Source organism: Anguilla anguilla, chromosome 14, assembly GCF_013347855.1.
Source record: "Anguilla anguilla isolate fAngAng1 chromosome 14, fAngAng1.pri, whole genome shotgun sequence".
In the NCBI taxonomy this organism is placed as follows: Eukaryota; Metazoa; Chordata; class Actinopteri; order Anguilliformes; family Anguillidae; genus Anguilla; species Anguilla anguilla.
The window spans coordinates 18,381,983-18,394,846 of NC_049214.1; the positions used below are offsets into that span (position 1 = coordinate 18,381,983).

At 49.8% G+C, this 12,864-nt stretch overlaps 1 protein-coding gene across 7 annotated transcripts in view; it reads left to right on the plus strand.

The window, feature by feature from the left end:
- LOC118212403 (rab GTPase-activating protein 1) overlaps positions 1-10,579 on the plus strand; it is an 82,937-nt gene extending 72,358 nt beyond the window's left edge. For all 7 annotated transcript variants that reach the window (XM_035390233.1, XM_035390231.1, XM_035390234.1 and 4 more), the window contains 7 exons: positions 3,341-3,433; positions 4,888-4,998; positions 5,623-5,727; positions 6,094-6,177; positions 8,038-8,109; positions 9,871-10,068; positions 10,230-10,579. In XM_035390233.1, coding sequence (XP_035246124.1) covers positions 3,341-3,433; positions 4,888-4,998; positions 5,623-5,727; positions 6,094-6,177; positions 8,038-8,109; positions 9,871-10,068; positions 10,230-10,352 — 786 coding nt within the window. In that variant the 3' untranslated portion in view covers positions 10,353-10,579. The remainder of the gene's footprint in view (positions 1-3,340; positions 3,434-4,887; positions 4,999-5,622; positions 5,728-6,093; positions 6,178-8,037; positions 8,110-9,870; positions 10,069-10,229) is intronic.
- The last annotated feature ends 2,285 nt before the right edge of the window (positions 10,580-12,864 follow it).

Below are 12,864 nucleotides of genomic sequence, written 5' to 3' on the forward strand. Positions count from 1 at the left end.
CCGCAGCCTGGCCCACACTCACCCTCCTCCAGGGCTGCTCTGCGGCACACACTGCTGCCATTTTATAAAAGCCTCACGGCTCCCTGTCAGTCCCTCAGACAGCTCTGAGATCTCAGACATCCAGAGCACGGCACACCTCTCTGACTCCTCTCTCTCTCACGCGCACACACACACACACACACACACCACTCCCTCACACACACACACATACACACACACACACACGCACACACACTCTCTACCACTCTCTCAGCCCTCCCCTGTCTAAGGTAGTGTGGGTGGAGTAGTTTACGGTTTAGGGCTGAGTGGCTGAAGTACTCCCCTGTCCCTCACAGTGAGGGAGAGACCTGAAAAGTGTCTGACAGAGGTCCTGGAGGCTCCGTCCTCTCCTCCATGTGATTAGTGGAGTGTGGTATGTAATGGAGGCTCCGCCCTTTCCTCTGTGTGATTAGTGGAGTGGGGTATGTAATGAAGCCTCCTTCCTCTCTATGTGATTAGTGGAGTGTGGTATGTAATGGAGGCTCCACCCTCTCCTCTGTGTGATTAGTGGAGTGGGGTATGTAATGAAGGCTCCGCCCTCTCCTGCATATGATTGGTGGAGAGGGGTATGTAATGAAGCCTCCTCCCTCTCCTCTGTGTGATTAGTAGAGTGTGATATGTAATGAAGGCTCCGCCCTCTCCTGCATATGATTGGTGGAGAGGGGTATGTAACCTGCTCTGTGCTCTTTGAGTGAGTGTAGAATCCATTCAGTAGTGTTAAGTCTCTTCCCTTTAAGAGATGATATCAGCACAGTGGTGAACTGCTATTTTATGTAAACCTGCATTGCTTTCCACTTCAGAGTAATGATGTTATAATGCCCTGTAATAATGTTCTCGGTGTCCTCCCCGCATTCTTAATAAAGTCCTATTAATGTAAACACATAAAATTAGCGATGTGCTGACTTGCTAAGGACCTGCAATTAAGTGTTAATTGTATTACCGAGTAGTGAATTGAAGGTAAGCAGTGCACTTACAAGGTCCTCTTACAGGGTTCTGGCACTGTTATTGAGTCCTAGAGAGACAGGATGACTTCCATTACATTTTTTTTTGCAAATCTAATTTTGCAGAACACTTTAGCATTCATTTAGCCATCAGACAGAAGTAAGTTCAGTGAGTATTCCTGAAAGGCCTCAGATCCACTGCAGAATTGCATATTGCGTCAGTCAGTCTGTGTGGGGCTATCTCTGTCCCTTTGACGTGTCCTAATGCTCCATCTCTGCTCGTGTTGTTGATGCACATTAAGGAGTTCTGATCCGCTCGCTCACTCCGCTCCTGCGATCCGGTCTCCGGTCTCCGCCCCGCCCCTCGCAGCGTTGCCGTGACAGCGCCTGCCGTATGTTCCGAGCGGAGAACACCGTGTTTCTGTTCTGCTTCCATGGCCTTAAATCTGCCAGCTCGGCACTGAGAACATGACGAACAGTGTCTCTGTCTGTCTATTATTCCTCTCCCTCCCCCCCCCTGTCGAAAAAAATAAATAAACTCCCCACTCCTGGGACTTGTACCTGCAGCCTCCACTTCAGAAGCATATTCTGTGATTTGCTTGCTGTTGTACCGTTTCATGTCACTTCCTAGAACAAGCATATGAAGTTGCGTCATTTTTCCAGCCGGTAAAAGATGTGGGGTTGTATGGGAACAGACGTCGGGTTGGTTGGTGTGATGCTTTCAATCAGGGCCCAAAGAACAGAAACAACAGTGAGAGGTGCTGCGTAGACAGGCCCCTAATCCTGTTCTAGTGTGGCTGTTCCCAGATCAGCCTGAGCCCACTGACGGGTCTGCGGGCTGTCCCCTCTGCTGATCCCAGAAGCCCCTGCAGGCAGGGTGCAGGGACAGAGACGGGATTTACTGGCCTGGAAAATGTCCTCAGCATTTGAGCCTTTGCTTTCCCAGGGGCGGCACGGTTTCTCCCCTGAGGTGAGTTTTTAATCAGACTCAGCTGTGCTGTAATTCATGGCCTGTCTGTGCTGTGGACCTGCTGTCTGTGGCCTAGCCTCCCAGCACCCTCTCCATCTAACACACACAGACACACACACGCACACGCAGGCACACACACTCACACGCACATGCACACGTACGCATGCCCACATACAGAAACCCACACACACACGCATGCCGACACACACAGACGCAGACACATACACACACAGACACGCACGCACACGCAGACACGCACGCACACACACACCTCTGTTATGTATGCTGTGCCTCTACCCACACCCTCTCTGTTGGGGCAGGGTGAAGGGGGCCTACTTCCTGTTCCTGGTCACATCCTGTGCTCTGAGCCTTAATGAGGGCTGGGAGTTTCAGGATGGACACAGTGCCCGTGAGGCCCTCCCCAGTCGCGAGCTGTCGCTCTGCAGATCCGTCCGCGTGTCACCCAGTAAAGAAGGCCCTTTGAGCCCAGTGCTGAGCTGCCTCTCTCCAGAGCACACTGCGCCTCTCACTCGCTCAGAGGGGGAATGAAAAGCACCTCTGCTGAGGGTGGACCCCTCCGCTGTGCCGCGCCGTGCCTGTCAGTGGAGCCATTGTCAGGCCCACCTGTGGAACAGGCTGTGTCTGTCCCGCTTATAACTGCAGAGCCACTAACTCTCCAGCCATGCTAAATGGGCTGCATTTACTGGAGTAACATAAAGCAGTGTTCACACTATGCAAACACCTGCCAATGAAATATGCTCCTATTCTTAAAACCAGAATTTTGCAAGTGTTTTGAAGTTTTCTTAGACTGTTTAAAATAGACTGGTGAATGTAAGGGAGTTATTTTCTTTATAAAACAATATTTTTCTCATATCTTGGTTCCTTTATTTGGTGGTTTTCTCAAAATAATTATGAACTCTAAGACTTGTGTTGATGTTCCACTGTTACTGTTGGAAGTCACACTGTTCGGGACTGGAAGTGTGTGCAGTGATGTGACTGTGCATTGTGCTGATTAGATCAGTGTCCTCAGCCTGGGACACATTATTGACTAGGGGGGGATTCCTGGCCTGGTCTCCAGTGGAGAACCTGTACACCAGCACACAGCAGCAGATCCAGTCAGGCCTGCTGTGTTTGCTGGTGGATCATCTACACTCAAACATCTGACCCAGGAGCATGCTGGGATTGCGTTATTGAGCCACTGGAGCTGGGAGTATAGCTAGCCGGTTCCACCGAACACCCTGGATCATCTAAAGAGTTAAGCATTTTAAATGCGTGTTTGGGGAGCCGAACCCCTCCTATGTGAGACAGCGTCTGTTTGTTCTGGGCCCCGTTTGATCTCTGCAGGAAGTGAATTTAAACAATGCTGTTGTGGCTGGCTCTGTGATTGCAGATAAGCCAGAAGAAGCTGAAGAAGTTTGAGAAGGAGTACCACACCATGAGGGAGCAGCAGGCTCAGCAGGAGGCCCCCATCGAGAGATACGAGGTACATGCTGCCGCAACAGCGCCCCCTATGGGACCGGCTCAGCCTGAGTGACAGCTGCCACGTGCGGGGGAGAGTGTGTGTGTGTGTGTGTGCGCGCGCGCGCGTATGTGTGTCTGTAAGTGTGTGTGTGTCAGAATAGCATAGACGTTTTGAGTGTGTGTCTTGTCTATAGCGACAATTATTCTGAGCATGAAGTCACTTCCTTGGAGATCCCTTCATCCATCTCCCTCCATCACTTGTCTCTCCCTTATCTGTAAACAGGAAGAGAATTGTTTTCTTGTGTACGTGTGTGTGAGCACACGAGCACAGAATGAGGTGAGTGTTTTCGGGTAGAGAATAATCATTAGGAGAAATTGCATTAATAACCGAGCGGGGTTTGGGGTTTGCCGAGCCGAATAGATTTACATACATTTCAGGCTGACTGGGTTCGGGGCATTAGCATACGAGAGATTTCTTCAGATTGCTGTTCCGTAATGAGGCAGTAAGCAGGAGGGAGAGGCCCTCGGCTCTGATGAGGATGTCATTCTGAGGAGGAAGAGCGATGAGAAGATAGATATCGCTCGAGAGCCTCTCTGAGGCGGCGTGCTGGAGCATGCTCAGTCTCCTCTGAGGGACTCCTCGCGCGCGCGGGATTAATCACCTCAGTGACCCGTCTCCCAGCATGCCCTGTGGCATAGGGGCCTGTGGCGCATGGCACATCTCACACACCCCACAGTATGCCTGTGTAGCAGCGCCTCACTGCCTGTGTGTAGTAGTGTTACTGTAAGGGAATTATGCACAGGTCCATAGATGCGCTCTGGAGTAGGGATTTCAGTGTGTAATAGTGTGTGCTTTGAAGTATATACAGTGTATTCTCTTGTACAATATTGTGATGAAAGCCCCCCCCCCCCAGCCTACACTGCATGGTGCACGCTTTGTTTCTAAAGTGTTGCAGGTTAGCTGAGGTGACTTCAGTTGTACAGTAATTGATTAATTATCTGGAATGTGGTAAGTTGAAATTGCATAGGCAACACTGATCTCCTGATTATTTGATGACTTTATCTTTTTTATTTAAATCCTGTTTCAGAGTGTGTGCTCTGGTGAGTTATGAGGCTGTTTTTGTCAGCGTTGTAAGAGAGTAAAATACGCACACCCAGCATCTTCTAAATAATATTTCCCCTCTTCTGAACACTGGAGAGGGGGAATGTCAAACTTGGAACAAGTCCCTGTAACTTTCCTTTAGTGTGCCAGTGCATCCAGTCTCCTAGGTAGAGCAGAATGAGCGTGCAGCAGGTCAATCTTTAATCAGCCCTTCAGGATCTTCTCAAAGGTTGCTGTCTTTACTGGGACGGTTAAACATTAGATAGGCCCGAGGCGGTCACGGGGTGCAGCCCTGGTCACAGGACGTAGGGAGGAAACAGGAAGTGCAGACGCGGTGCTGAGGGGGACCAACGCGGTGCTTTGCTGATCCGCAGAGGGAGAACCGGAGGCTCCAGGAAGCCAACATGCGGCTGGAGCAGGAAAACGACGACCTGGCCCACGAGCTGGTCAGCAGCAAGATCGCGCTGCGCAAGGACCTGGACAACGTGAGTGCTCTCCTCCTCTCTATCGCTCTCTCCTGTCTGTCTGTCCTCTGTAACAAGTGTTGCATTATGGGATGCACGCTGCATAAGGTGCTGTGTCCAGCATGCTCCTGAGTGACCCTGAGTGACGTCTGATGCTCCAGAATCAGTCGGGAGTATATATAAACATATAAATGTTGTGACTTCCATGAGCTTCTGTTATTAACTCTCTGTGTGTCACTCACTCTGTATTACGGTTAGCTGAGGTTAAAGGTCATTTCTTTCAAACAGGTCCAGCAGGGCTCATTATTACTGCTTCCCCCACCCTCTGCTTTCCTCATCACCCTCTGCCTCTCCCTCCCGTGTTAACTCTGCTGTGCCTAACCTATGTTAACTCTGCTTTGTGTTTAGCCTGTGTTAACACTGCTCTGTGTTTAGCCTGTGTTAACACTGCTCTGTGTTGAGCCCGTGTTAACACTGCTCTGTGTTGAGCCTGTTAACTCTGCTTTGTGTTTAGCCTGTGTTAGCACTGCTGTGTGCTGACCTGTGTTAAAACTGCCGTGTCGAGCCTGTGTTAACACTGCTCTGTGCTAGCCTGTTAAAACTGCTCTATGCTAACCTGTGTTAACACTGCGCTGTTATCCACAGGCTGAGGAGAAGGCAGATGCCCTCAACAAGGAGCTGCTGATGACCAAGCAGAAGCTGGTGGAGTCGGAGGATGAGAAGAGGAGACTGGAGGTGGAGTCAGGGCAGGTCTGTTAGCCTGTAGGCGCCAGCCTTACTGCTGCCTTACGCTTCATTCACTAATGTGTCCAGTCGGACTTCTGAAAAGCTGCTTGTAAACGCTATAATTCTACATACTTTGAAATGCCAGAGTAAATTGCCCTGTCGTGTAAGACATATTTTTCAGGGAAGCGTAGCCGGGCAGGTTGCCAGGTCTCTTTTTGAAAGGGAGATTTCATCCTCAGTGGGGCTACCCGGTTAAACGCAGGGTAGCTGAACAGTGAGCGCCGGCTCTCCCCGCGGGCCCCGCCTCAGACCGGCGAGCGCTGAGCGGGTCGCACGCCGCTGCCTCTGAGGCCCCGCGCTGGTTACATAAGCCCCGCCCCTTCTCCCCAGCTCAAGGAAATGTGCCGACGGGAGCTGGACAAGTCCGAGTCGGAGATCCGGAAGAACGGCTCCATCATCGGCGAGTACAAGCAGGTGAGTGTGGCTCTGCACAGTCAGGGCCTCTGCTCTGCGCAGCGCTGGTTTACACTCACACACACATCTATACACTAACAATAGCGTACCTAGCATAGCAACCTGTACCTAGCTTCACTGAAATGGAGCTCACATCAATTAATATGAACCAAACAAATTAAGAAATCAAGTGGATATGCTGAAATAAGGAATCAGATTAGCAAATATCCATGGCTGTTTACCAAAACACCTTACAGGGAGGGAGAGGCTGGTGTCCCAGTCTTGTCACCTGATTGTGTCTGCGTAGGGGTGTTTGTCCTCTTTTTCACTTATAGCTGCTGGAAATAAATCCCCCAGACATTTCCTAAGTTTTGCACTCAGCTGTCAGAAAATAGTCCTGGTGAACAAATTTTGAAGACCATGAGTTTATGGATAGGCTGTGTCCTCATTTTGAGAATCTGATTTATTTACTTCATGTTAAAATCCCACCAAAAAGACCATTATAAACGGGAGACCCACAGAGCACTTAGGGGTAAAAAAATCTTTTAATAGTAGGTGTTTCATGCTTTGTTATGTTTTCAGAGGACAGCTAAGGAGACAGTTTATGAAAGCAGTTTTTCTGTGGCCAGATTCTACGCAGACTTTTAATTAAAAGCTGAATGCTGGAGCCCTTTGCTGTACAGTAGTAATTAGGATGTGCGCTAAGTAGGGGAAACAGACACCTGGACGGGGCGCTTTGTGTGTGAACACTCTTCAAATCAGACGCCTCTGAAAGGCGCTTTTTTAAAAATAGTCGCAGCCCTCTCCCCTGGTGATCACATTTTAATGGTCGCCGTGACAGCTTGATTTATTGCAGCGCCTGATAATGGTTTCTTCTCCTCCGATCTGGGAGAGGTGTCTGGCACTTGGCAACACACGTGGCTGAGCTGTGCGCTAGAGGACAGGTAGGAAAGAGGGGGATGAGGTGAGGATTGAGGACGGGGAGCGGGAGAGAGAGAGCCGCACGCAGAGCTGTACGGGGTGCTGGGTAACGTTGAGTCGGGTGCTGGGGAACCGGGCGTGGAGGGCAGCTCCTGGTTGGACCTCCACTTTGAGGGTGCTTTCTGTTAATTGAAGCTGAAATGTCAGTACAGTGCTTGTGTCTGCCAGCACAGGGGAGAGCTTCACCGCAGATCTCATTTCATCCCCCCCCCCCCCCCCCCCCTTCAGCCGAAAAATAAAAATGATGAAACGCTCTCATAGACAAAACGACCCGTCCTTCTCCTCGCAAGGAAAAAAGCACCGCACAGCCCGCCTTTTATGTGTCACCAACGGGAGGCCTGTCTGTCTGTCTGTCTGTCTGTCTGCCTGTACCGTTTCACTGGTCACATTCTAAATAAAGCAAGACATTTTCAGAAAGTCTCTAAGTTTCTTTGTTGCATTGTTCTAGTTGAGTTAGGGCTGCATTTGTGTTTTTCTCTGGAGCGCTTAAGACACTGTGGTGACAAAAGCAGGGTTTGCTTCATAAATAAAAAAAAGCACTGTTTTTCTTGTTAGTAAGTGGAGGCTGTAGACCTTGATGAGCGCTGTGTTTAGCGTGCTGATTTATCAGTGTTGCGGTTAAGGCGCCTCTCTGCGAACGGATTTTAGATGGCAGCCTTGGAGACGCAAGTGGCCGCTGATCTCATAATGAGCTGAGCTGTGAAGCGGTGCTAACGTGCTAACGTGCTTACTGTAAGAGGCAGCGGAGCCGGGATTACAACGCGGGCTGAGGGAGGGGCAGAGGCCGCACGCCCTGCAGGGATTGGCTGCCTTTCGCCTCTTCAGCGGGCACAGCGTTGAACCACCCTGTTCTGGATCGCGGTGGTGGCCCCCCCCCCCCCCCCCCTTTGCATCCCACAGATCTGCTCCCAGCTGAGCGAGCGTCTGGAGAAGCAGCAGACGGCCAACAGGGGAGAGCTGGAGAAGATCCGGGTGAGTGGATCCACCGTCGCTCATGTGGAGAGCAGCTTTACCCAACATCGGTCACGTGACTAGCACATACATAACACTTTGCTGTCAGTCAGATTATTGTAGTGTAACGCCCTAATGTTGGTCACATGACAAGAGAATAACTCCCCGCTGTTGTGACATCACAAAAGTGTAACACTCACAGGTGTTCCTATCCCACTGTCACATGTGGAGGCAGAAAGCACCAGTGTAACTCTATAAAACTAAACGACCCTTTTCAAACAAGAGACGAACAAAAAGAATGTTTTGAGTTTTGAAAGTCGCAGTGTGTGAATGCCCCCAGCGCAACCTGTTTACAAGCAGTTTGCAAGTTTGCAGACCTCCCCGTCTGCAATTGGTCCATCCAAATATTACATGGTTGGTTGCCTCAGGGTTTCTTCAACTTTGGTCAACTTTCTTTTCCGGTTCATTTCATCACGCTACTGTCTTGTGGGAACATCGTCTTTGTCTCTGTTTTCTGCCACCCTATTGAGCAACTGAATGACCGACACATTAATGCAAATTGCTCAATCAAGCGCTATTGAAACTAATTTTGCACATATAATCACAGAAAATTCATTCGTTGCAATCGTGTGATGACGTTGATAAAGACTTTAGGATGGGGATGAATAATGGTGGCCTTTGTCGAAATGATAGCTGATAGCTAACGCCTCTGACATGTTTTCATAAATACGGAAGGGCAGAGTTTGTTTTGAGCATACTGATCGCGGTGTTTGCCGTCGTATTCGCCGACGGTTCGTTTTCAGAAAGTTGGCGGGTCGTTTGGTGCGTACTGGCTGCTTTAGAGCGGCCTTACCCAGCTAGATTTCTCACCCTGACTGGTTGTTGAGGCTGGATTAGCGGTAGCGGGGCGCTGGGATTGTCGCTCGTTATCCCCTCCGCGCTGTAGCCAGGCCAGCGAGCTGACGAGTGGCTTCTTGAGACGCTGAAGAGCAGCTGATTGGCCCTTCGTGGGAAAGTGGGTCACTGGTCTGCCACTCCAGGCTCTTCAGATTGGAGGCCCGGAGGCCGTTACTGCCGCTCGTCTCCGGCTGATGTCATTGCCACGCCCCTCTCGCGCGCGGGACCTGCGGTGACGGGCGGCTGGTACTGCGTTGGTGTGAGAGGGTTAAACGAGAGCCTTTACACTCCGCCTCCACGCTTACACAGCTGAGCGCTCCGCCTGCCTCACTGTGGAGCAGAAATAGAGTTGGACAGGAAGTCAGGAGGGAATGGAGGATGGAGGATAGGAATGGAGACAATGGGAGGATATGACTGAGGCAGCAGAGGAAAAGGCTGCCTTTTGAGTCTTACTGTGACTATACAGCACTTATTACAGTACAGGTGGGATAATGACCTCCCTGTCTCCACAGTGACAGTGCAGGTGTGATAATGACCTCCCGGTCTCCACGGTAACAGTGCAGGCATGATAATGACCTCCCAGTCTCCACGGTAACAGTGCAGGTGGGATAATGACCTTCCTGTCTCCATAATGACAGCACAGTTGTGATGGTGACATCCTCATTACTATGTTGCGAATGCTGCTTAGGTAAAGACCTTGACTATGGGAGAACAGCACCTTTGATCATTTTCACAGAATGAGAATGAGAGCAGCAGGTCCTCCTGCCGGTGTCCTCAGGTCACTTCTGAATCAGAAAGTGGCTGGGCCCAGCAGTGATGCGGGCAGAGCTGTGATCTGAGATAGTTGAATCTGGGCTCGCCTGCGATGTCTGATATCCTCTGCAGCAAAAGGTGGAGGGCTGTGAGAAGTGCAGCGTGCTCTTCAACAAGGAGGGCCGCCTGAAGACCGTGAGCGTGCCCAAGGAGGGCAGTGAGGAGGACACCGACGAGGAGAAGGAGGCGCTGAAGAACCAGCTGAGGGAGATGGAGCTGGAGCTGGCCCAGACCAAGCTGCAGTTAGTGGAGGCTGAGTGCAAGATCCAGGTACCTGCGGGGGTCTCCCCCTAATGCTGTCCCCAGCCTATGCTGACCCCTTAATTAATGCCATCCCCTTCCATAGATCTCACTCCAGCCCCCATAAAAAGTGGTTCCCCAAATCACCCTGTCCCTCATTTTCTCTCACCTCTGGCTGTGGTTCCCTGCAGGACCTGGAGCACCATCTGGGTCTGGCACTGAACGAAGTCCAAGCGGCCAAGAAGACCTGGTTCAACAGGACGTTAACCTCCATCAAGACTGTGACGGGCGCCCAGGGCAAAGAGACCACCTAACCTGGGGTCAGGGAACGAGACTGACTCCTCCCCCCTCTCCCCCACGCTGGTCAGAGGTACCGCCCACTCCTGGGACCAGAGTCAATACTCAGTGGGGTTTTTAAAAAAGAAAAAGAAAAAGGACAATGTTCATTGGGTACAACCTTCCCAAACGAAAACATACTTAAAATAAAGAGGCTTTAACTTTAGAGGAGTCTTTATACTACTGATATTTAACAGGTAAGGAAGCCGCTAAAGACCTGTCTGAACTGTCCTTCCAGACACGGGGAAACACTCCATCTACTGTCCTGCTCCAGACTACCTGCACAACAGTCAAAATGAAATATCGTTAGGTACGAGTGCTAACAGCCTCCTTTTCAAACTTGTTAGCTTTTCTAATTTGTTTCTGTTTAACAGTAACTTTTGTTTTCTACGTACATACATACATATTGGTCGGTGTGTATATATGTGTGGGTGTGAATGTGCTAGCGTATGTGCGTATGTGTGTGTGTATGTGTACGTGCGTGTATATGGGCGTGTGCATGTGTGCGTGCATTTGGGGGGCAGGCGGGTGTGTGTGTGTGTGTGTGTGTGCGTGCGTGCGTGCGTGCATGCATGTATATGGGCGTGCATGCGTGTATATGGGCGTGCATGCGTGTATATGGGCATGCATGCTGTATGTGGGCGTGTGTTGAATGTCTGGTGTTCCTGTGAAGTTTTACGATAAGAAAATGAAAGGAGGTTGGTCCTGTTGACTGAGAAGGAGGCGCAGTAAATTTGACGAAACCTTGACTGAGGTGAGGAGTGCTGGGAGTTGGTGTTGTTCTAGAAAACTCTGAGCGTTATTCAGCACTAGACCACTAGTTGGGGCTTGTAGTTATGACCAACTGTTCTTTAGATTTGTAGTGCTGGGTCAGAGTAGCGAATGCTTGTGGGTAACTGCACACAGAGGCAAGGCTCCTAAAACTGCTCCTACCAAACCCCCCTCCCTTTCTTGGCCTGTACCCCCACCAGGCCCTGACCCCGATGCCACCCCCCCCCCCCCCCCGCCCCCAGAGCCTTATGAGTTACGCTGGTCTCCAGGACCCCAGCCGAAGTTTGTTTCCGCTACACAGCACTTAATTTAAGGTAGCTTGTAGTGCTGCCTCCTCTTGACCCAGACTCATCAGTGACCCCGCCCCTCCAGATGTGAGAGGGCGGGACCAACGGCCGGCTGGAAGTGCACTGAGCGTGTGGGAGGGGAGATGAGTCTTACGATGTTAATCTGTGTTCCAGGGGAGGGAGGGCTGTGTATGTGAGGGGAGGTCTTTGCACCTTATTCATATTTATAATGGGTTCTTGCTCACTGAAGTCATTGTTGATGTTAGTGGAGAGCCTGTGTGTGCTGAGAAAAGGTTTCATTCCAAAAGGCACTGGGTTGTATATAAGAAGCATATGTTTGTTTTGTATTTCAACTTTTCCCTCGGTAACTGTACTAATGTTGCCTAATGTACTGCGTTAAAGATTATGACATGTTTATGCTCAAAGCTTCTGTCTTAAAATGTCTATCCGCTGTCTCCTCCATTACATGCCAAAATGTACCTTCATCCAAGCATTATGAAAGTGTGGACATTGTAATAGTGTAGATTGCATTGTGTATACTTCATGCATTTAAAGTCTGAAAAAAAGCTATCTGCACAAACTGCCTTTCGCCCTACTTTGTTTTCTGTGTGAATTTTCATTGAGCGTGAATGCTTACCTGAACCTCCTCTCTTTCCCACGTCTCCCACCTTTCTGCTGTATGCCAGGTGCTCACGGGGGATTTTCATTGTCTCCGTTAAGTGATTTTAATTGATTTTCCCATTGGTGTGAAATAAAATCTGACGGTGTATCTGTGTTAGATTAAATGAGGTTTATCCGCTCGTGTGGAAATGTGTGTCTGGAAACCACCGCGTTTCCTCGTTTCAGTGCCAGCGTATCTGTCCCCAAGCCTCGTTCGTTTGAAGCCATGCAGTAGTGATGGCAGGGTGTTGATTTGGCAGTGTTGTAGGCCTAGGCTCACCCATGACGGTCCTGTGCCTTGGCGAGTCCTCGTAGCCCCAGGACGGGGGCGTGGCTGCAGGGCCCGCCCTTGGGGCGGAGTCGTCCCTCTGTTCTGACCAAAGAGCATTACAGGCACTTCCTGAGGCTGAGCCAATCCCAGTACACCCCACTCTTTGTTTATATTCAGCTTGAGCAGCAATATGGTTCACTTTTTAATACTTTTTTTTTTTTTACCTTAACTGATTCTTTGTATGGAATGAAAACTAAAACCTAATGTATTTCCATAAATGAGATAATAAATCATATGACTTTAATTATATTCAAAATAAATATGAGTACTGTGTAATAATATTAGTTATGGACATATAATGGTCAGGAGTAGATTATTTGTGATTCTTTGGCAGCTGGCATTATACAGTAGACAATACGTGGATCATCTTTGGACTGCGTGTGTAGGTTTGCGTGGAGTTGTGGACTGCTTCTTTATAATTTTGCCGAATTACAGAAAACA